At 37.5% G+C, this 21,072-nt stretch overlaps 1 protein-coding gene and 1 non-coding gene across 4 annotated transcripts in view; both read right to left on the bottom strand.

Moving 5' to 3' along the window:
* LOC101678001 (B cell receptor associated protein 29) overlaps positions 1-21,072 on the bottom strand; it is a 49,080-nt gene that overhangs the window by 14,559 nt on the left and 13,449 nt on the right. For all 3 annotated transcript variants that reach the window (XM_045089663.1, XM_013060119.2, XM_004739531.3), the window contains exon 6: positions 19,019-19,127. In XM_045089663.1, coding sequence (XP_044945598.1) covers positions 19,019-19,127 — 109 coding nt within the window. The remainder of the gene's footprint in view (positions 1-19,018; positions 19,128-21,072) is intronic.
* On the bottom strand, positions 15,359-15,494 carry LOC123387130. The gene has a single exon (XR_006601485.1). It is a non-coding gene; the product is annotated as a small nucleolar RNA U109 (small nucleolar RNA).

A 21,072-nucleotide genomic window follows, 5' to 3' on the forward strand; every position in this document is an offset into this window, starting at 1 on the left:
TTCTAGGTATTTAACCAAAGAAAATGAAAACACTATTTTGAAAAGAGCTGGTTCTTTGAACAGCTTTATCAGAATTGATAAACCTTTACCTGGACTTATTAAGAAAAAATAAGAGAAGATTTAAGTAAAACCAGAAGTGAAAGACAAGTTCTGTTCATTGCAGAATTATTTATAATAGCCCAAATTTGGAAGCAAACTAATATCCTTCAACAGATGATTGGATAAAAAGAAAAGTGGTGTATATATTTACAATGGAACATTACATAGCCTTAAGAATGAAATGTTGCAAAAAAAAAAAAAAGGGAATGAAATGTTGCTATTTGCAACACAGATGGCTCTAGAGGGTATTATGCTCTCGTAAAATAAGTTACAAAAAGAAAAATACCATATAATTTCACTCATTGGTGGAATCTAAAAAACAAATGAACAAACAAAACAAAAACAGAGAACAAACTGATGGTTGCCAGAAGTGAGGGGCAGGTGGGAAGGATGGATGAAACAGTTCAAAGGGATTAAAAGGTACAGTCTTCCAGTTATAAAATAAAGATGTGGGGATGTAATGTACAGCATGGGGAATATAGTCAATAATACTGTAGCAACTTTGTATGGTAGTAGATGGTAACTAGACTTACTGTGGTGACTATTTTAAAATGTATATAAATATCAATCCCCTATGTTGTACATATGAAACTCATACAATATTGTATGTCAATTATTCTTAAAAATATAGAATACTGGCCAGGAGCTTGTACTGAATAGGAGCTGGTCTTAACGTTATGATCTATACTTCAATTTCTGAATAAATTTTAGATATCATCTCATCAGTTCCTTATTTAAAGCGAGGAACTGTTAGGAGATAGAATGAGTCAGGAGGTCCTACACATCTATAAAAGAAGCTGGAAAACCACTATGCAGCCTATGCAGAGGTCTCTCCTGATCACTACATATGAAGGTATGGCAAAACAAATGCAGGCAAATCTCATTTTTCTGGCACTTATCAAGCCAAGGTAGGAGCTGTGTTTCTTATTTTGTTTTGTATCTAAGCAGATATTAATAAACCTAATGATTACTATCTTATTTAATTCACTTCAATTAAGAGAGGCTATTATTGTCTAGGAGCCTTTTGGACTGTTTCCCAGTCCTTTCTCTATCTCTTGTTTTATAAAAATTATAATATTCTGCTTTGGATGCCTTCCACCTCCTTCTGGAACGCCTTCGTGACTAAGGGATTATATAAACTTGTTATCTGACATTTGCATATGCTTATTTCATCTTGAATTATCTTATTTTGGAAGTAGCATTTATAGGAAAGACATTATTAAACAAGGAGGCTTGAGGTGATACATCTAAGTCACTATTTCAATTTTCTCATCTGCAAAAATGAGTTGCTATCACTTGCTGGTGGCTTTATGGAAATGTTGAGATATTTCATGAGAGTATTGGCCAGATTCAGTTAGAAGCTGGATTATGTTCTAGTCAACAGGGACTTTCTGAGCATACACATCACTTATTAATATAGAGAAACCCCAAATGATATTACAGTGAGATATAAACCAAAATGTTTGCGTAAAATATTTGTGTAAAATGACATGTAAATAGGTCAATGATATTTGTAATTTTACAAATGCCAAATTCACATTTGTGGAGCTGTTTGCAAAGTGGGAGAAGCTGGTGAGACTAATGCACTGTGTAGATGTATCACTATGATTTCTACTTGAGATAACAGACACCACCAGCTAAGCTCTGCCAGGGAATGGAAGAGAACATTCTAGAGGCATTAACAAGACAGCTAAAGTTGGCTGTTATACAATAGGTATAAGGATTGCAACAGAGGAAATCATTTTTTATTTGAAAATTTTCCATACATCTAGTGCTGGTTTCTTTCAGCTTATTTTGTTCTATTTTGGGGACGTTGAGAGTGAGGTATATTGGAGTATTTAATACCTAATCCTCACACATACTATTCTTTCGCCAGTGATCAATGACTGGTGTGTTAATCAACAGCAAAGTTTCCAAGACACTTGGAAAGTAGACACACAAACTATATGGCCATTTACATGTAAATCAGCTCTGTTGCATTCATCACTTCCATTATCACCCACTCTCTTTTAACCTTATATCCATTTGCTGATAAGCTTTGCTGATTCTACTTCCTTTCTATCCCATCAGTCCATCCACTCTACTCTGTCACCACTGTCCTCATCTCTTGTTTAGATTGCTGAAATGGGTTCCTCATCCCGTTTCCTGACTATTCTAATTCACTGCCCACAGTATTGTCAGAGTGACTGCCCCCTGCCTAAAACCCCTTCAGCAGTGCCCGGGAATGTGAACATAGCAACCCGAGGCCCTTTCTGACAGATCCTAGGCCTTCTGCTCCCCTCTCGCCACTGCCGCTGTCTTACGTTATGCTCCAGTCACAGTGAGCTTCTTGTTGTATTTCAGAAGTGCCATACTCTCTTAGTTATCTGCTGCTCATTTCGTTAAGACACCTTTGCTCATCGACCTTCACCTCCCTCCCAGGCTCATTTATTCCCTCTTCCTCTGGCTAACTAACATTATTCTGCAAAATGTCAAGAAATTGCCCTTGATCTCCACTGTCAGCTTCTATGTCATCTGGAGCTCACCTAAAATATAGTGCCCACCATGCTGAAGTGTAGCTATGTCCCCACTAGACTGTGACTACTCAGGAAACAGAACCGTGTCTTGTCTCTCTGTTCTGAGAACCCAGCATCGTGCTCAGCACATAGAAGATACTTAAAGTATGTTCCTTGAAGGAAGGGAAAAAATGGGTAAATGAAAAGTTTAAGCTCTAAGCATTTGAAAAATTCACTTGTGTGTAACCAGTTCTTTTCCTGAGATTGTGATAAACGTCAGGTAAACAATGAAGTATCACTCTATTCACCTGATAGGAATCCTGGTTACGAATGAAAACAATTATATCTTTAATCAAAGAACAAAACATTCCTTCCAATAGTGGAATGATTAAGTAATGGGGATGAAAGGTACAGCACAGGAAATACAGTCACTGGCATTGTAATAGCACTGTACGATGAGCAGATGATAGCAACACTCACAGTGACATAGCATAAGGTACACAGTTGTCAAATCATTGTGTTGCACCCTTGAAACTGATGTAATACTGTGTGTCAACCATAGTTTAGCTAAAAAAATATCCTGGATAGCTGGAGAGTCACAAAGTCAACAGACCATTTTAAAATATTTTGATAAAAATATAATCATGTTACAAATATCTCACGCTAGGGGTGCCTGAGTGGCTCAGTGGGTTAAGCCTCTGCCTTCAGCTCAGATCATGATCTCGGGGTCCTGGGATAGAGCCCGCATTGGGCTCTCTGCTCCGCAGGGAGCCTGCTTCCCTTTCTCTGCCTGCCTCTCTGCCTACTTGTGATCCCTGTCAAATAAATAAATAAAATCTTTAAAAAAAAACCCACAAATATCTCACACTAATTCAAATTTAAAAACAAAACCAAACAGTATTACAGAATCCAGTTCAATTAAGAAAAAAAAAAAAACAAGACTGAAACACTGGCTCTAGGAATGGGGCTGGATATATGCAAGATAAGCCTTCAGCATCTTGTAGTGTCAGATAGGGGAATACTCAAAAAACGAAAATAAAACAAAACAAATCCACAATAATGGGGATATATATGTCAAAGGGACACAGCAGCCAAATGAAAGAACTCTCAATTGCTAGAGTTGAAACAATAAACATAATAAAAATATTAAATTTGCAATCCAAACTATGAAGAGGAATAGCCACGAGTCATAAAGACAGAAGGAAAGAAATAGGGGTAAACAGACAAATCTCTGCAGAAGAGTTCCAAATAATTTATATAGACACTCCACCCTCAAGGGGAGTAATCATTTTTTAAAAGAACTATTTATTTATTTATTTACTGGAGAGAGAGAATACATGTGCATGCAAGCAGGGAGAGAGCAGAGAAAGAGAGAATGTCAAGCTGATTTTGTGATAAGCATGAAGCTCCACTCAGGGTTTCATCCCACAAACCCAAGGTCATGACCTGAGCCAAAACCAAAGAGTCAAGACGCTCAACCAACTGAGCCACCTAGACACCCCTTAGAGTATTTCTTAAGTGTTAGCTGTGACTTCCTTCCAAAAAGTGCATTATGGAAAGAGGGAATAAAAAAGGTAACTTTACAGTAAAGAACCCTGACAAATGCCACCAAAGTCAGGTGGTCAAGGCCAACCCCCGCAGTGATAAATTGTGTTGGTATGTACTCTTGATGTAACGTGAAGAGAGTGGCACTTGACCTCTGTGACTTTCCTCTCAAATCCTACAACCCTAGTCTAAACATAAGATAAAGATCAGATAAATGCCAACAGAGAAACATTCTACAAAATACCTGACCACTACTTCCCCAAACTGTCAAAGTCATCAAAAATAAGGCAAGTCTGAGAAGTTAATCTAGCCAAGCTGAGTCTAAGGGAGATATAACTATCAAGTACACTGTGGTATCCTGAATGAGATCCTGGAAATAAAAAAAAAATCAGGTGAAAACTAAGGAAAATTTAATGAAACTAGGGAATTTAGTCAATAATACTGTATGAAAACTGGCTCATTTAGTTGTATAAATGTATCACATTAATGCAAAACATCAATAATAGGGAAATGGAGTATGGGGCACATGGGAAAATTCTGTACTATCTTAGCAGTTTTTCCATAAGTCTGACCTCTTTTAACATATAAAATTTACTTAAAAAAAGCACAAGGGGAACACAATAAAACAAAACACTACACATACAGGATCAGATAATATAACATTCATTAGGCTATAAGTACTATCTAAGTAAGAAACTATCAAATAGGGTATGCATGATTCCTTTGTTCTAACTAAAGAAAAAATTAGTTAAAATTTTCTTTTGTAAAAAATCTTGATATGTTTTTTTCTTTCTTTTTTTTTTTAAGATTTTTATTTATTTGACACACAGAGAGAGAAATCACAAGTAGGCATAGAGGCAGGCAGAGAGAGAGGAGGAAGCAGGCTCCCCGCCGAGCAGAGTGCCCAATGTGGGGCTCGATCCCAGGACCCTGGGATCATGACCTGAGCCGAAGGCAGAGGATTAGCCCACGGAGCCACCCAGGCGCCCCTTGATATGTTTTTCAATCCCGTATTACAGTGTGTATTAAAAGAACAAACAAGGACCAAGTGGTACTATTTTAAAGTCAATGAGTAAACAGTACGAAGGTGCATAAAGGAGAAACAGATATTCTAGTAAAGAAGCATGGGCTTAATACATTAAATATTTAAAATCAGAGTTCAAAAGAAGAGTTGTTATGTAATCATGTATTAGGGTCATACGTACAATAAACATAGAAGAGCAGTGAGAAATAAGCTCCTTAACAGCGATGGCAAATCTTCCCCGTTTCATCAAGAATATGAGGAAAGGGGCACTGGGGTGGCTCAGATGGTTAAGCATCCGGCTCTTGATTTCAGCTCAGTCATGATGTCAGGGTCATGAGATCATAAGATCTCAGGGTCATGCTCAGCATGGATTCTGTTTCAGATTGTCTCTCCCTCTGCCTCTGCCCCTCCCTGCACACTCTCTCAAAAGAAATAAATACAATCTTAAAAAAACAACATGAGAAAGGAGATTCTTCTGGTCTCTAACTGCTGACGTTCCTGTTGCTTATGACACAAAAGAAGCTGTTACACAGATGAAGCTGTCCCAAGACAAGGGAGTTACCCACTCATCTATCCCTTCAAAAACTTACTCGGCATCAGGCATTTTTCTGAGTGCTGAGTGAGAAGATCGCTAGGGTCTTTATTCTCACAAAAGCCATTTTCTAATCTGGGAGGAAGACACAATACAGAGACCAGCCAAGTGCTAAGTGTCACACAGAAGTCCAGACAGACTGCTGGCCGAGGGACTGGATGGCTATGAGACCGGGTAGTCACGAAGTTTCTCTAGAGAGCTGGAATTTAAGCTGCCCTCTGTGCTGTCTGCTGAGAGAGCCTATAAATAAATGACGTCCCAGTAAGGAATGGACACATCCAGAATCCAGATCCCATTTTCTAAATCCCATTTTCTGCTTAAAGGAATGAAGGCTCTTTGGAGAAATGTTTGATTCAAGGGCTGGAGAAGGGAAAGTATAAGGTGAGCTTGCAATGTCTCATTATTCCAGAAAGTAAGTGTCTACAGAATGGGGAAATGACAAAATGATACGAGACCCCACTTGAAAAGACTCCGAATGCCAATTCTGAGACAAGCTGAACAAAAAGTGCAATGCTCATAATGGATTCTAACCCACTGAAAGTATTAAAGAAACACGTAAATAACTAGGGGACGAAGGACGACTCCTCCTTATCAGAATGGCATCTGACTAATGTAAAAGGAGTGGGGGAGTTAGGAAATCAACATTTGGAAAATATCCAAATAGTAAGTGAGAGAATAATACAAAGAGGGTGAGAGAACAAGATAAGGCAAATGTAAAGTGTTATCAGTGGGGAACTGAGTGAAGGGTGCAGAGGAATTTCTTGATATTATTCATGTGTCTTTCCTGTGAGTTTGAAATTATGCCTGAATAAAAAGTTAAAAGGAGGGGCACCTGGCTCAGTGGGTTAAGCCTCTGCCTTCCGCTCAGGTCATGATCTCAGGATTCTAGGATTGAGCCCTGCATCAGGCTCTCTGCTCAGCAGGGAACCTGCTTCCCCCTCTCTCTCTGCCTGCCTCTCTGCCTACTTGTGATCTCTGTCAAAAAAATAAATAAACTCTTTAAAATAAAAAAAGGTTTAAAGGAAAAAAAAATCTGGTTCTGAAGTAGAACAGAGAAACGGAGGCAATAGCTGGAGGAATAGGAGACGGAGGGAAGTTTCTGTTGCGTCGGAGATCCCTGAGGACTTCTGCAGAGTGACAGGAAGTGCAGGAGTGACTGCAGAAGCAAAGTCCTGGAGACTGGGATCCACAGCACTGGATGAGGGATGGAAACCTAATCCATGGGAACCCATGAGCCCAGCCGGCTGGAGGACGGTAGTTTGGTGGTGAGAAGATGAAGTTGTTGTCCGATTAATTCTTTGTGCCTGATGAAAGAGGGTAAACTTAGAATTTCACAGTGTGATGAGATCTGATAGTTTTGGAGTGTGGAAAGGAGATTTTAGAGAAGTTCGACATAACAGTCGTGCATGTTGATGGCCCACAGAATTTAGAGACCACTTATTTAAAGCAAAAAGTTGGTCCCTTCAGCAATGGTGACATGTTTGGGTGCAGATGCCAAGTTGGTAAAGATGTGAAAATTAACCAGAGCTAGGTCCTAGAGAGAGCCAGGGAGTAGAGAAGGAAGGGGGAGGGGGGAGCGACGGGGTAAGGAGATAAAGGAGACGAGGTACGGAAGGAAGAGAAGGCACAAAAGTCAGTGTTTGGGACGCAAGCCTCATACTGGGGAAACAAGAGTTGACTTAGACGTGGCCCTGGCCTTCACAGCACTTAGGGTCTTGAAAGAAAGACAAATGAATGAAAAGGAAATTTCTACAGAGCATGCTAGCACATAAGCAAGCACACAGCACTATGGAGGCCCACAAGGTGTTCCTCAGTCTAAGTGGAAGGGAGTTTCGGGGAGCCTTCTTAGACATGGCAGTGTTGGAGCTGAAGGATGAGTGTAAGCTAACGACAAGAGTGAAGGATTAAGGAAGGAGACCTGCAGTCCTGGGCAAATGGGAGAAGATGGAAACACTACTGTAAGAAGAACTCCCAATTCCGATATTTAATGGAGTAGGAGTATAACATTTAGATTGGACAAAACTGGGGGACAGAGCTGGAGATGACGGCGGGGGCCAGATCACAGAAGATTATGTGTGTCATCCTGGAGAGCTGCAAAGGTGACAGGCACCAAGGAAGAGTTTTAAATAGCGCAGAGGTATCATCAGATCCGTGGTGCTGAAAAACTACGCCGGTGGCAATACGAAGAAGCCAAACAAAAAGGCACAAAGACCAAACGGGGACATGTTTTACAAGACTGCATTCTCTGCAGGAGGAGGATTAAGACATCTCTGGAATGGAAACAAAGCTGCACAACTAATTATATCACAGAGTCAACATTAATAAATAAAACCAAATATAGACCTACTTTTCTCCTGCACAGAACAAAGGGAAAATGAATGATTACTCTGCATATATGAGTGCCTGCCCATACATTCTGGGCTACTGGGAACATGGGTGAGGTTCATGAGTAAAGTCGTTTTGGGTTTTAGAAAAGACATGGATCTTCAGGTGTGTAGTTATTTCAAAGTTTACTGGTACTCTGGGCCAGGGAACTTGACAAATAGGTTTCCTAATTTAATAAAATCAGCCCCAATGTGTGTGCTGTTGGTGAAAAGATAAATGCATAAAGACTTCCTCAATTAATCTTAGTTAGGTTGCTTAAATGCTTAAGAAAACAATTTTGGATCTGTTACTTAGCAAAGAATAATTATAAACTACATTAATATGCCGGCTTTTCCCTTAAAAATCAGGATACACATTTTAGGCAAAGCACCGTGTTAAGTACAGGTTATACAAACTGCTTTAGAAAGGGTACACTTAATAAAGCAAGGTCATGTGTAAGCAAAAGAAATACATGACATCTAGAAGAATTCACCCATCATGAGAATTGAACCCAAAGAGAATTGAAGGAGTGAATTTGTGTGGACTATAAACAAAGAACTAGCTTTACTATACATAAATATATATAATTTCTTTAATTATCTGATCAATATTCAACAAGCAATTAGGTACACACCAAATTTTATAACAATATTGATGGGAGAAGGAATTTTTTTCAGCATCACCTCACTTAAACTGAAAAAGATACTCTTTTTTATTTAAAGACCTTAAATATGGGTTCCCAAACTATTTCTATAAAGGGCTGGATAGTAAATATTTTTTTCTGTGCCATGCAGACTCTGTCTAGTCTACTCAACTCTGTAGTCATAGAAAATATGTGAACGAATAAGCATGGCTTCATTCCAGTAAAATTTAATCTATAAAAACAAGACAGCAGGCAAGATTTGGCCTATAGTTTGCTGGCCCTTGTTCTAAAACAACACTTGTTAAGTGTTATCAGTTTCTCTTAAATCATAAATTTACTCAGAAGAACTACAGGATCCAAATCATTCCGAAAATTTTAAGAAGCCTCCTAAAAAGTTTCCCATTTTAACTCCATCAATTTTCCTTATAGAAAGAACAAAGGCTATCCAGACAGGGGGCTTGCAATGAGATTTAATTTTAGAAAGAAGAGATTCCCCCCCCCTTTATTTTTCTAGTAATCTAGCTGACAGCTTTTGATTCAGGAACCCAAAGCGGGGATAATTTGGAGAGGATGACAAATTTAATTTTGGATAGGCTGATCTGAGACTCTGGGTGATCAGGCAACCTCTAAAGCAAAAAACTTTTTTTTTTTTAAGACTTTATTTTTAAGTAATCTTTATACCCAACGTGGGGCTAGAACTCACAGCCCTGAGATCAGAGTCATGTGCTCTACCAACTGAGTCAGCCAGGTGCCTCTAAAGCAAAAAACTCATGCTCCAGCTTTGAAAGCACAAACAAACCCATTTCGCTGTCCATCACCCAGACACACTGGGCATTTAAAACACACTGGACTCAACTAATAACTTTCCAAGACACCCACAGAAAAGAACAGAGCTGTTATTTTACTTCGGTTTTATAAACCAACCCCAGATTTAATTAGCAAATGAACAAGTCAAACATCTAACACTGGCATGTTATACCACTGATCAGACTCTGAAAGGTCTTTTTCTCTTTTTCAATTTAGAAACTTGGGAAAGATTTTACCTTAAATCTGTCTTTTCATTATGGTGTACCAAAAAGGCAGTATTACATGCATTTGTAAAGTAAGATATTGTCAGAAAAATTATCTCCTAACTTGAGGAAAAGGTTTTAAATTAGTTTTGATAAAATTTTTTAGGTTGAAAACTCAGGCATAAACTTTTCTTTTTAAAATGCTTCAGTCATTCCTTGTTTAACCTGGAAGCTTTTCTGATAGAAATAACAACAATAATGGTAAAGCCTAGCACATTATTAAAATTGAACACAGAACAGGCACTGGGCTGTATGCTTTATATGCAATGACTCCATGAAGAGCTACAGCTTAGAGTAAATTCCTTCCCCAAGGTCCCAGAGAGGCTAATATGCAAAAGCTGGTCTCAAATGAAGTATGAGTAACTTTAAACTCCGCATTTCCAAATATCAGATGCTCTTAGCATCTTCAACAAACTGTTCAAGGGAATTCTTAAATAAAGACATTTATACATTTGAGAGCTATTTATTCTTTCTTCTCTATCTAAATCTCGTCTACAAATTATTTGGTGAAAGACTTTCTGGCTCTCTATTTTCTTGCTTAAAACCTGCTGCCATCTCTGGGCTCAATTTAGAATAAACGATAGACTTGTACACATGGTACTCATGGTCCCCAGATCTTGTCTCAGATTGCTTGGCATCCTCATCACGCCCACTCCACTAACCAATCCATAAACTGTTCTCTTAGGCATAATGGCCTTTAATCCTTGGATCGTGTGCATTGCTGAGGCTAGGGGAAGACACAGTCCTCTCTGCTTCTGAAATCCCTCTCATCTCTGAGACCAAGCTCAAATACCTCCCCTATGAAATCTTCCTCAACTCTGCCAATAAGAATCCATCTCTTTCTCCTCTGTGCTACCACAGCCCTTTGAGCTTTCCCTTCAGTTCAGTTACCATCCCTTGCCTCACATTCCTGTTATGAGTGAATGTATCTACAGTTCTCACTAGAGATCCCTGAAGACTGGGATGATACTATATGTGCCTTGGTATCCCTCCTCGTATCCAGCAACATACTTCGTCTATGGCAGGTAAACGGAAAAGTTCATAAATGGAATGCAGCAAAGACTCCATGTTGCTAAAACCTCTTTAATACGTAATCCTTCAGGAAATGTGGCCATCCACAGAATCTCAAACCTCAGGAACTGATCCTATAAAAACTGTTGAGAGGTATTTGGTTCATGAAGGTTGTGGGGCCTTCTATGAAGCAGGATGTGCTATTAATCTAGTGTAGAGGGCAAAGCTGGTTTCAGGAAAATCACTGGAAGACTTCTCGAAATTAAATACAAACCTTCAGAAGTGTTGGGTTAATAAAAATTTACTTCAACAGCAATCTCCTGCCAATAACTGAGAAGAAGATGAAACAAGAAGGGGAAAGAGGAAGTGAAGGAAAATACTATCGGTTTTCAAGTTTGGAATAAAAGATCAAATTACAGTAATCTGTGAGGTAGTCCAGAGAGGAGAGAGCATGACTGAGCGATCTTTGTTTCCCAAGCTTCAGATTCCTCATGTATCCTAACTTGCTCCAACTCATGTTAGCCACACGCTTCTCACTCTGTTCCTTCTTGCAATTTCAAAATACCTTTCAAAAATGTCTTTTTTTTTTTTTTTAAAGATTTATTTATCTGAGAGAAAGAGAGAGAGAAAGTGTGTTGGGGGAGGGGGAGAGGGAGAGCAAGAATCCTCAAGCAGACTCCCCACTGAGCGTAGAGCCTGACACGGGGCTTGATCTCATGACCCTGATATCATAACCCAAGCTGAAACCAAGGGTCAGACATTCGGCCGACTGAGCCACCCAGGTACTCCTCAAAGACATTTTAAAATTTTAGAAGAAAATCTTGTAATTACACTTAGCATTTCATATTATAAATACCCTCTTGGTCATCAGCAGGCTTCACATTATTAAGACACATTGCAAGGTAGAGGCCTCTACCTGGAACCCAGAGGCTCTTTCCTACTACCTAAATGACAGAATCAGATGGCCAGAGGTGACTCGTTCTCAGGGGGCACCTCTGATTCTTCTCAGCCTAAGCCTCAAATGTTGGTATGTGCCAGAGTTCTGTGTTCACACCTCTCCCTTCTCACTCAATACAGTCTTCCTTGCTTTTTCCCATTAATTCCTTGACTTAACTGAGAGTTATCCATATGTATGATGGTTTCAACTCGAGCTTCAGATGACCTTACTTTTTTTAAAAATTTTTTTAAAGATTTTATTTATTTATTTGACAGACAGAGATCACAAGAAGGCAGAGAGGCAGGCAGAGAGAGAGGAGGAAGCAGGCTCCCCACTCAGCAGGGAACCCGATGCGGGGCTTGATCCCAGGACCTGAAGGCAGAGGCTTTAACCCACTGAGCCACCCAGGCGCCCCCAGATGACCTTTCTTTTAAGCTTTGAATTTGTATTTACAATTGTTTTTTGGGCATTTTCACTAGGATATCCTGATGGCCCCTCACTTATTTTATAACCACACTTATTTTATCTGCTTTCTCTCTCTCTAAATAAAAGAAGGCACCCCACATCTCCTTTGGTCTTAATCTAAGTTAAAAGTATTACCTACCTAGTCAACCAAATTAGAAACCTGGAGTCATCTTATATTTTTGCTTTCCCTCCTTCCGCTAATCTTGTTTGTTCCTCCTGCCTCCTAAAATCCCTCTCATGAAGAAATTTTATAACCCTGAGGACAGAAAGAAGACTCCACAAGTTTCCAGAAGGCAAAACAAAACAAAACAGGTCATGTACAAAAAGAATCTGGGACTGGAATGACTGGCTATGTCAATGGAAACAACAGAAACAAGATAATGGAGCACTGCCTTTGAATTTCTGAGGTTAAGCAATTTTCAAAGAAGGGTAAGGCTAAAGTAATGATAGTTTCAAAAAATAATGATTTCCAGACATTCATGGCTTCAAGTTGTTTACCTTTCATGTATTCTTCCTCAGTAAGCTACTGGATGGTATGTTCTACCAAAAGGAGAGAGTAAATAAAACATGGAAAACATGGAACTCAGGAAAAAGGGTATCCGTGCAGGAAAGGGGCAAAGGGGTTCTCATGACAATGATGAATAGTAGGTACATACTCATAATAATGTGATGTAAGAAAAATTATGATATGCTCATATTGGAATGACAGGGGATGGGAAATGTGTCTGAGTAGCTGGGCAAGAGAGCTAAGTTCTTCTCTTCTATGTAAGAAAGTCAAAGAAAAAATCCCACACACTGAAAGATCAAAAAACAGCTACCCAAACATTGCGTTTAGAAATCTGGAACTGAACATCAGAATAAACAGCCAAATGAGCTGAACACAGCTGTTTCTGGGGAGGGTCTCAGGAAATTGCTGTTTTTCACTGTAAGCCCTGTAGTAGTACTTTCAACTTTCAGTATTTCTGTATATGAAAACTCTGGTTAAAAAAAAAAAAAGAATTAGGGGCGTCTGGGTGGCTCAGTGGGTTAAAGCCTCTGCCTCTGAGGTTAAAGCCTCAGGTCATGATCCCAGGGTCCTGGGATCGAGCCCTACTTCAGGCTCTCTGCTCAGTAGGGAGCCTGCTTCCTCTTCTCTCTCTGCCTACTTGTGTTCTCTGTCTGTCAAATAAATAAATAGAATCTTAAAAAAAAAAAAAAAAGAATTAGGTATTCTGTTTAAGCATTACAGTGACTACTTTGTGTTATAATTCTGTAAGGAAAGATACTCAGAGAGAAAAGATTTAAAGATCTAATCTTCTTTTTTATTTCCCCAATATTTTTAATGAAAAGAGCATGTTGATTTCTTTACTAAATCATTTCTCCTCTCTTGCAGTTATATTATTCCATATCAGTATTCTAAAAGATGTTCTAAACAAACAACCATACTATAACCTAGTGAGAAATGGTTATGTCTCACCCAAGAGGGTTAAGATTTGTAACCCCATTCCATATAACACACTTGAGTTATAAGCTAATGGGTCGATAAAACATGCCAGGTCCTGTCCTAATGACTCTAAGCCTACATGAAACATTTTTCTGTGAGGAATATGGCTTAATTAACCACCTGCTGAACTCAGTTTGGAAGAAAGGTAACTTACGGTGAAAAATTTTCTCTCATGAAAAATAAATACAATTTTAAGGGTCAAAAAGCCACAGTGAAAATAGGACTTAATGGTAATTTTTGTTTAATTGTATTATTTGGAGACACACAGACATTAAAGGTTAAGTAGCCTATTCCCTCATTTTACAGAAAACTGCAGCCTAAAAAGATTCAGTGACTTGACTAGAACGACTCTGTACATTTTCAGATTTTGTAAAGTGATCCATGTCATTTAGCAATGGTTAAACAACTTCTAATATGTAGTATATACTCTCAAAGTAAAGTTGGGAATAGACTCAATCGATTAGGTGATTCAAGCCCCAAAAATGAATGCCTTAGATTACCTGGATATTTGGAAGAGATTTTGTTTGTTTTTTTATCCTTTTCACTGTACATGTAGAAGTAATTCATTACAGAAAATAATTTCAACTCCAGAAAAAAATAAATTCTTTGTATATGCCAAAGACAATTACTATCAATAGCTTGGAGCAATTTTTTGCTTAATATACTATTCATTACATATTGTCTATTGTCACATCCATCAAATACACTGTACTATTATTTTTTTTTAAGATTTTATTTATTTATTTGACAGAGAGAAATCACAAGTAGATGGAGAGGCAGGCAGAGAGAGAGAGAGGGAAGCAGGCTCCCTGCTGAGCAGAGAGCCCGATGCGGGACTCGATCCCAGGACCCTGGGATCATGACCTGAGCTGAAGGCAGCGGCCCAACCCACTGAGCCACCCAGGCACCCTGTACTATTATTTTTTAATATGGACTTTACTTCAGTTATTAAGAGAAGGGAAGGAGATGGAAAAGAAGCAGAAACTCCCAGTTATATAAACAGAGGAGAAAAAAATTTGAATTTCTTATTCAAATTATAAAAGCTCATTAAAAGGAAATAAAGCAAAAAATATGACAAAACGGACACATTTTTGTTTAAACTATTAACAACTTTAAAATAGGGTGATGGCTTTGATATGGCTGTAAATTAAAGATGGTTCATGCTCACAAAAATTTTCAGGGGTAAAACATGCTTATGTTAGACTTTGAGAATTTATTTTTAGATGGCTCAAATAACTCATTTATAAGGAATTCGAAAGCCCTCAGTTTTACGTATTTATTTTATTTTTCATTTCTTAAAAAAGTAGGCTCAGAGCTCAATGTGTGGCCTGAACTCATGACCCCAAGATCAAGACCCCAGCAGAGAGGACGAGTTGGACGCTCACCCAACTGAACCATCCAGGTGTTCCATCCCTCAGTTTTAAATCTGTATAAAAAGCTTATGTTTCTATGTTCCATATTAAAAGATTTTGCAATAAATACATTGTTTGAAAAGTTCCTTAAAAAATTGCTGGTGGGACGAAAGAGGAAGGAAGGAAAGGAGGAGGCAGGGAGGTATGGAGAGAAGGAGGATAAAGCCAGGATCAAGGAATTTGCCTCAATCACTTTTTTGTCTTTTCTTCTTTTCCCTTTATGCAGCAGAAATAGGCAGGCCACTACTCAACCTCTACCATAAGACTGGCAGCTCTGAGAACTCCTTTTAAAATGTAGCATGTAATGAATACATTTCTGTTCATAAAGGAATAAGGAGACATTTCCACATAAAAATCACTTTTTTTTAAAGTAAGCTCTATGCCCAATGTGGGGCTTGAACTCATGACCCTGACTGAGCCAGGCAGGTACCCTGAAACTCAATCATTTCAATTGTTAATTTTTATTAAATATTATTATTTTACTAAATATTATATTATTATTGTTTTATTAAAACATATTTATTATAAAAAATTTTTGTTTTGCTTTATTTAAGAAATCTCTATACTTCACATCAGGCTCGAACTCACGACCCTGAGATCAAGAGTCCCAGGCTCTTCCAACTGAGCCAGACAGTGCCCTCGCTTTTAAAATCATTATCTACTTTTACCATTGCATGAATGCAGGCATTAAATGAATGGGACATGTCTCCTCTAGTTAATATATACTGAGAAAGTATTTATTTATAAGCATAAAAGCCAAGAAAGTATTTATTTTTAAGAATAAAAACCAGGGGACGCCTGGATGGCTCAGTTGGTTAAGCAGCTGCCTTCGGCTCAGGTCATGATCCCAGCGTCCTGGGATCGAGTCCCACATTGGGCTCCTTGCTCAGCAGGGAGCCTGCTTCTCCCTCTGCCTCTGCCTGCCATTCTGTCTGCCTGTGCTTGCTCTCTCCCCCTCTCTCTCTGATAAATAAAATCTTTAAAAAAAAAAAAAGAATAAAAACCAGGAGTTATCCTGGGAGACTCCTTTGAAGTCAATCGCCTCGGACATCACAAGATTTTTCACTTCATTCAAGATCTATTTTTATTATGAGAGCTTCTGAGTTCTTTTATTATTATTAATATGTGAGCTTCGTAAATCTTCAGAGATAAGTTCTTATTTTTCATGGCAGTGCCCTTTCCCAATTACTCCACATACTGGGGTATCAGAGTTATTGTTAAACAGATCATTAAAAATGACAGATCATGTCCTTATACCTGACTAGGTTAGTCCTACTATAAATGAGGTGCTCTGGGACATGCATACTCTCTTTTGGATCACCAGGGCCATATTACTGCACTGAAGCACAACAATTTACTAACTCTGGTCCAAATCTGAGTTGGTGATTAAAAACTGATGGAGTGTTTGGCACTACTAAGAGAGTGTTCTTAATACCTTGGTTCAGAACACCGCTTTTCCAGTTTGAAGTTAACCAGTTTAAATAAACATTTGTATTTATGCTCTATCTCCACTAGTATACTTCGGAGAAAAGGTTTTACTTAGATTAAACAAACACCAAGGGTGAGAAAAATGCATACTGAATCTATTTGTCTCCATTAAGAGAGAAATCACACTGCTTTTCTACTCAATTTTCAAATATAAAAGAACTTTCTGAAACAATTCTTAAGCACTGTCAGTCTTAATATCCTCAATGTTGAGAAATCAATGATTATTTTTGAATGGTAATATACAACACAAAGCACAGTGCTACTGAATTCATCTGAATCCCTTGCATTATTAATTTACGTAATTTCTTAGTCCTTGCCTTAATGAAATTGACTGGAATATGTCAGGAGAACATAGCTAAAGATATATCTCTTTTAGAAACGGAGCTTTGATCTTCTCAAGGTCACTAATACTGTTATGTGAAATAATAATTTTGGGTACATAAAATGTGTTCATAAAATATTACACATCTTGCAGAAACCTAACAGGACATACTCAAACAGGTAAAATCTGCTTTTACCTCAGCTCTGATTCACTCTGAAAGAAGGTTTGTAGTCTACACTTTAAACACAGAGGCTGGTATCTCTTGCTATCAGATCATAAACACAATGTCTATATTATCAAAGAGTTCATCTATTCCAAACATCTCAATTGTCTGTTAAAGAAATACTGAGTTTCTTTATATTACGCTAAAATAATATTAGGTTTAGAGTTATATCTCAGAGTTCTAAAGTCAAAGCTCAAAATACCTTAAAGTTGGGATTTTTGAAAGGCAAAGGAAAAGGAAGGTGTAATGTGGCAAACAACTTGTTGTTGTCTTTTTGTACCACCCTTCTTACATTAAAAGAGGAATTCATGCCAAGATAGGTATGAAAAAAAAAAGCAAGATTTTGAAACAGTTTTTTTATACTAATTAAAGGTATTTTGGAACTATTTTATACTAATTAAAGGTATTTTGGAAACGGTCCCTTGCAGTCTTCAAAAGGATTAGCAGCAATATTTTATGCTGGGTAAAAAAAGAATACTGCTTCTCTTCTTAAACATCTAATGTAGAAGGTGGGTGATTACTAAATTTATTTTCATGTAAGTGTGAAAAATTCTTGATCATGTTCCAAATCTTTTGTAATGACACAAGAGAGAACAGTACCAGCGATGAATTTTGGACTATACTACATCAACCACATAATGCACTATCTTGTCTAGAAGAGTAACTTATTTTTTAACTTACTGCTTCTAATCTTTTTTTTTTCACTTTAAATAAGAAGTAAGAAAGCAATTAAAGAATTTTATATCATATGAAATATCCTACAGATTTTTGTTTTGTTTTTACAGAATCAGCTTTTATCTTTGGGCTTTCCATATCAAATTCAAATATATCATGATGAAGTAACCTCTATCCAAATATGATAAATAGATAACCAATAAAGCAAGTTATATTATAAAAAACTTTTATTAAGCTGAGATCTCTTTAAAAAGTATAAACTTATAGTCTAAAAATAGATCCTTGATTCAGTCACTGAACATTCTCCAATTTACTTCCAACATAAAGTGGTGGAAGAGATTTGAAATTGGAGGTCTATGCATTGATCCATTACCTTAACTCTGGCTGGCTGAGAAGTCTGCCACTGTCTGGCCAACATCAAGGAATATCTGTTATATGCAAGGATGTTGTCCAAGGGTCAAGTCACAGATTTTTACTCTTGAGTTTCTTGGGATGACACTGGACTTGGGGTACCTACTTTTCTGTGTTATGTGGCTATAAGCAGTAAGAATTTTTTCTTTGACAAATAAGAAAATGCTATTAGAATTTTTTTTAAGAAAAAAAAAAAAAAACAGAAGAAATAGGTGCCTTCCCAAGTCCTGAATTGTAATGTATTTTAGAATAAGCCATTCAAATTGTCAACAATTCCAGATTGTTGCTTACTCTACACGATCAGTATCTTTTCAGGGAATGCATTCCTTATATCTGGCAGGTAGGAAATATTAGGGTTTGAGATAAGCAATATATTTTCCTGTAATCAAAATTGTCCCCCTGCGATTGCTTCTTTCAAAGCAGCGATATACTATGATGGAAAAATGTCATTCATTTTCCAAAACTGTATTTACAAGCAACTTTTCAGGAACATAGCTTTTCTGCTAAGGCAGGAACATCTATATTTACAACACAGATCTGAAACACCTACATGTTTTTCTGTATAACAGAGCATGTTTCTCTTGGCCCAAACCATGTTTTATCTTCACATTTGAGCAGGAATTTTTAAACAGGTCACTCTTGGTTATTTTAGCCAGAAGAACATTGAGCCATTAGTTTTGTTTTAGGGAAAACAGTGATGTGTAACCGCATAAAATATCATGCTACACTTTCTACTTCTGCACATGCACACAAAGTTACCATCTGAAGTCTTCTTTAATTCAGTTTTCAGTTTTTCCTGCTCTTCTACTAGTTTTTTATTTTCGGCTTCCAAAATGTGTTCCTCTTCCTTGGCATTGCTTTTCAAGAGCTATCCGAAAAGAGAGTTATAGAAAGAAGTAAGCTTAGACCGCAATAACCACATACTATTTCAGGAAGTAGGCTGAATAACATATTTAAGATTATTGGTCTTTATTTGATTCTTTATCTTTTCAGTATTCTATAATTTTCTACAATGTACTTTTGCTGGTAGAAACTTGATATTTGGCAAACAAAAAGATTTCTTCTTAATAAGGCTGAAATCTCTGAAATGAAAATTAAGAGTTTCTGGTTGGGCTATAATTAAAATTATGTTTTCAAAAAGTATTTAGTAAGTAATGTGAATGTCTCCTCCTCCGTTAAAGGTGTGATGTAAATCTAAGGAAAAAAACAGTTGTGAGGATGGTATTAATTGGTAAACCATTATGTTCCAATTGCAGAGCTGTCTACTCAGACTATTTTTATGCAGACCAATCTGTAAAAAAGGAATATAAGTCAGGGTGGGGAATGGATAAGTGTATAATGATAGGGCTATCTCTATGTTTGGAATATTCTACCTAATTCTGAATAGTCATTGAATAGTCCCCAAATTAATCTTATTCAGCTAATCTTTCACAATATTTTTTATATTCTGAAATCTATGTGGGTTTTTTTGGGTTGCTGTTGTTAAAGATTTTATTTATTTTAGACAGAACAAAAACAATCATAGAGGGAGAGGGATCACAGAGGCAGAGAGAGAAGCAGATTCGATGCTGAGTGGACAGCTGGATGTGGAACTCAATCCCAGGACCGTGAGAACATGACCAGAGCCAAAGGCAGATTCTTAACTGACTGAGCTCCTCTAGGTGCCCCTCAGTGTGGGCTTTTAAAATGTTTTTTGTATGTTGGTAGATTATCTTCTTTTTTTTTTTTAAGACTTTATTTTCCAGAGAGAGAGAGAGAGAGAGTGCGAGAGCACAAGCAGTAAGAATGGCAGGCAGAGGGAGAAGCAGGCTCCCTGCTGAGCAAGGAGCCTAACACAGGACTTGACCGCAGGACCCTGGGATCATGACCCGAGCCAAAGGCAGACACTTAACTGACTGAGCCACCCAGGTGTCCCTGTAGATCATCTTTTCTGGGCAAAAAAAATTAAGATCAGAATAGTAAAATATTTGACTAAAATAAAAATACCATGAAGTAAAAATTTCATAATCTGTAGGCCTAAAAGGAAACTATCATTGTTAACAGAATTAAGAAACTTACTTATCTTAGAGAAGTTTTAAGATATTTAAGTAACCACAAAAGACAAATTAAACTAATGTTTGAAAAAAAGTATGTATACACTGACATGGGTTATTTGAGTAAATAAAGTGGAAGCAACTTGATATTGACGGTTTCTATAGTCAAATAAAAAACACAGCTCAGGACAATTTTGAACAAAGTGACAGAAAAGAATTTCTACTGCTGGGTGATTCCTTTTCTAATGTAAGTGGTATATCCAATAAACAAAACTCACAAAGTTCTACTGAGCATGGGCTACATGTAAATATATTACAATTTTTATAATTAGGTGATATAAGGGAAAAAATGTAAGAGAAATATGGTCTCTGCTCTCATGTAACTCTAGTGGAAAGGGGGACACAAGAGCATAAAAACTGTAATATAAGATCAAATACAGTTCTATCTTCTATCTTGTTATAATACAGTTTAGGCAGCTTAGAAGGAGTAATTAAAGCTCTCATGAATATATGACCACAAAGAATTTTTTTAGGAGACAAACACTAAAATACATCCTTAAGCTTAAGGAGCCTCTTATCTTCAAAATTTACAAAAAGAGCAGAAAGAAACAAGTTTTTTTTTCCCCATTAACTCTATAAATTTGTTGCCCACCTCAAGTTCAAAATAATCCAGCTGTTACTTCACTGAATTCAGTTCACACAGTCTCCAGTGATTACCCAAATTGGAAGAGAACCTCTGAGTTGCAGGAATGTTTATACTGACTGCTTGAATTATTATGC

This window comes from Mustela putorius, unplaced genomic scaffold (assembly GCF_011764305.1).
Source record: "Mustela putorius furo isolate JIRA1106 unplaced genomic scaffold, ASM1176430v1.1 tig00003845_pilon_pilon_pilon, whole genome shotgun sequence".
In the NCBI taxonomy this organism is placed as follows: domain Eukaryota; kingdom Metazoa; phylum Chordata; class Mammalia; order Carnivora; family Mustelidae; genus Mustela; species Mustela putorius.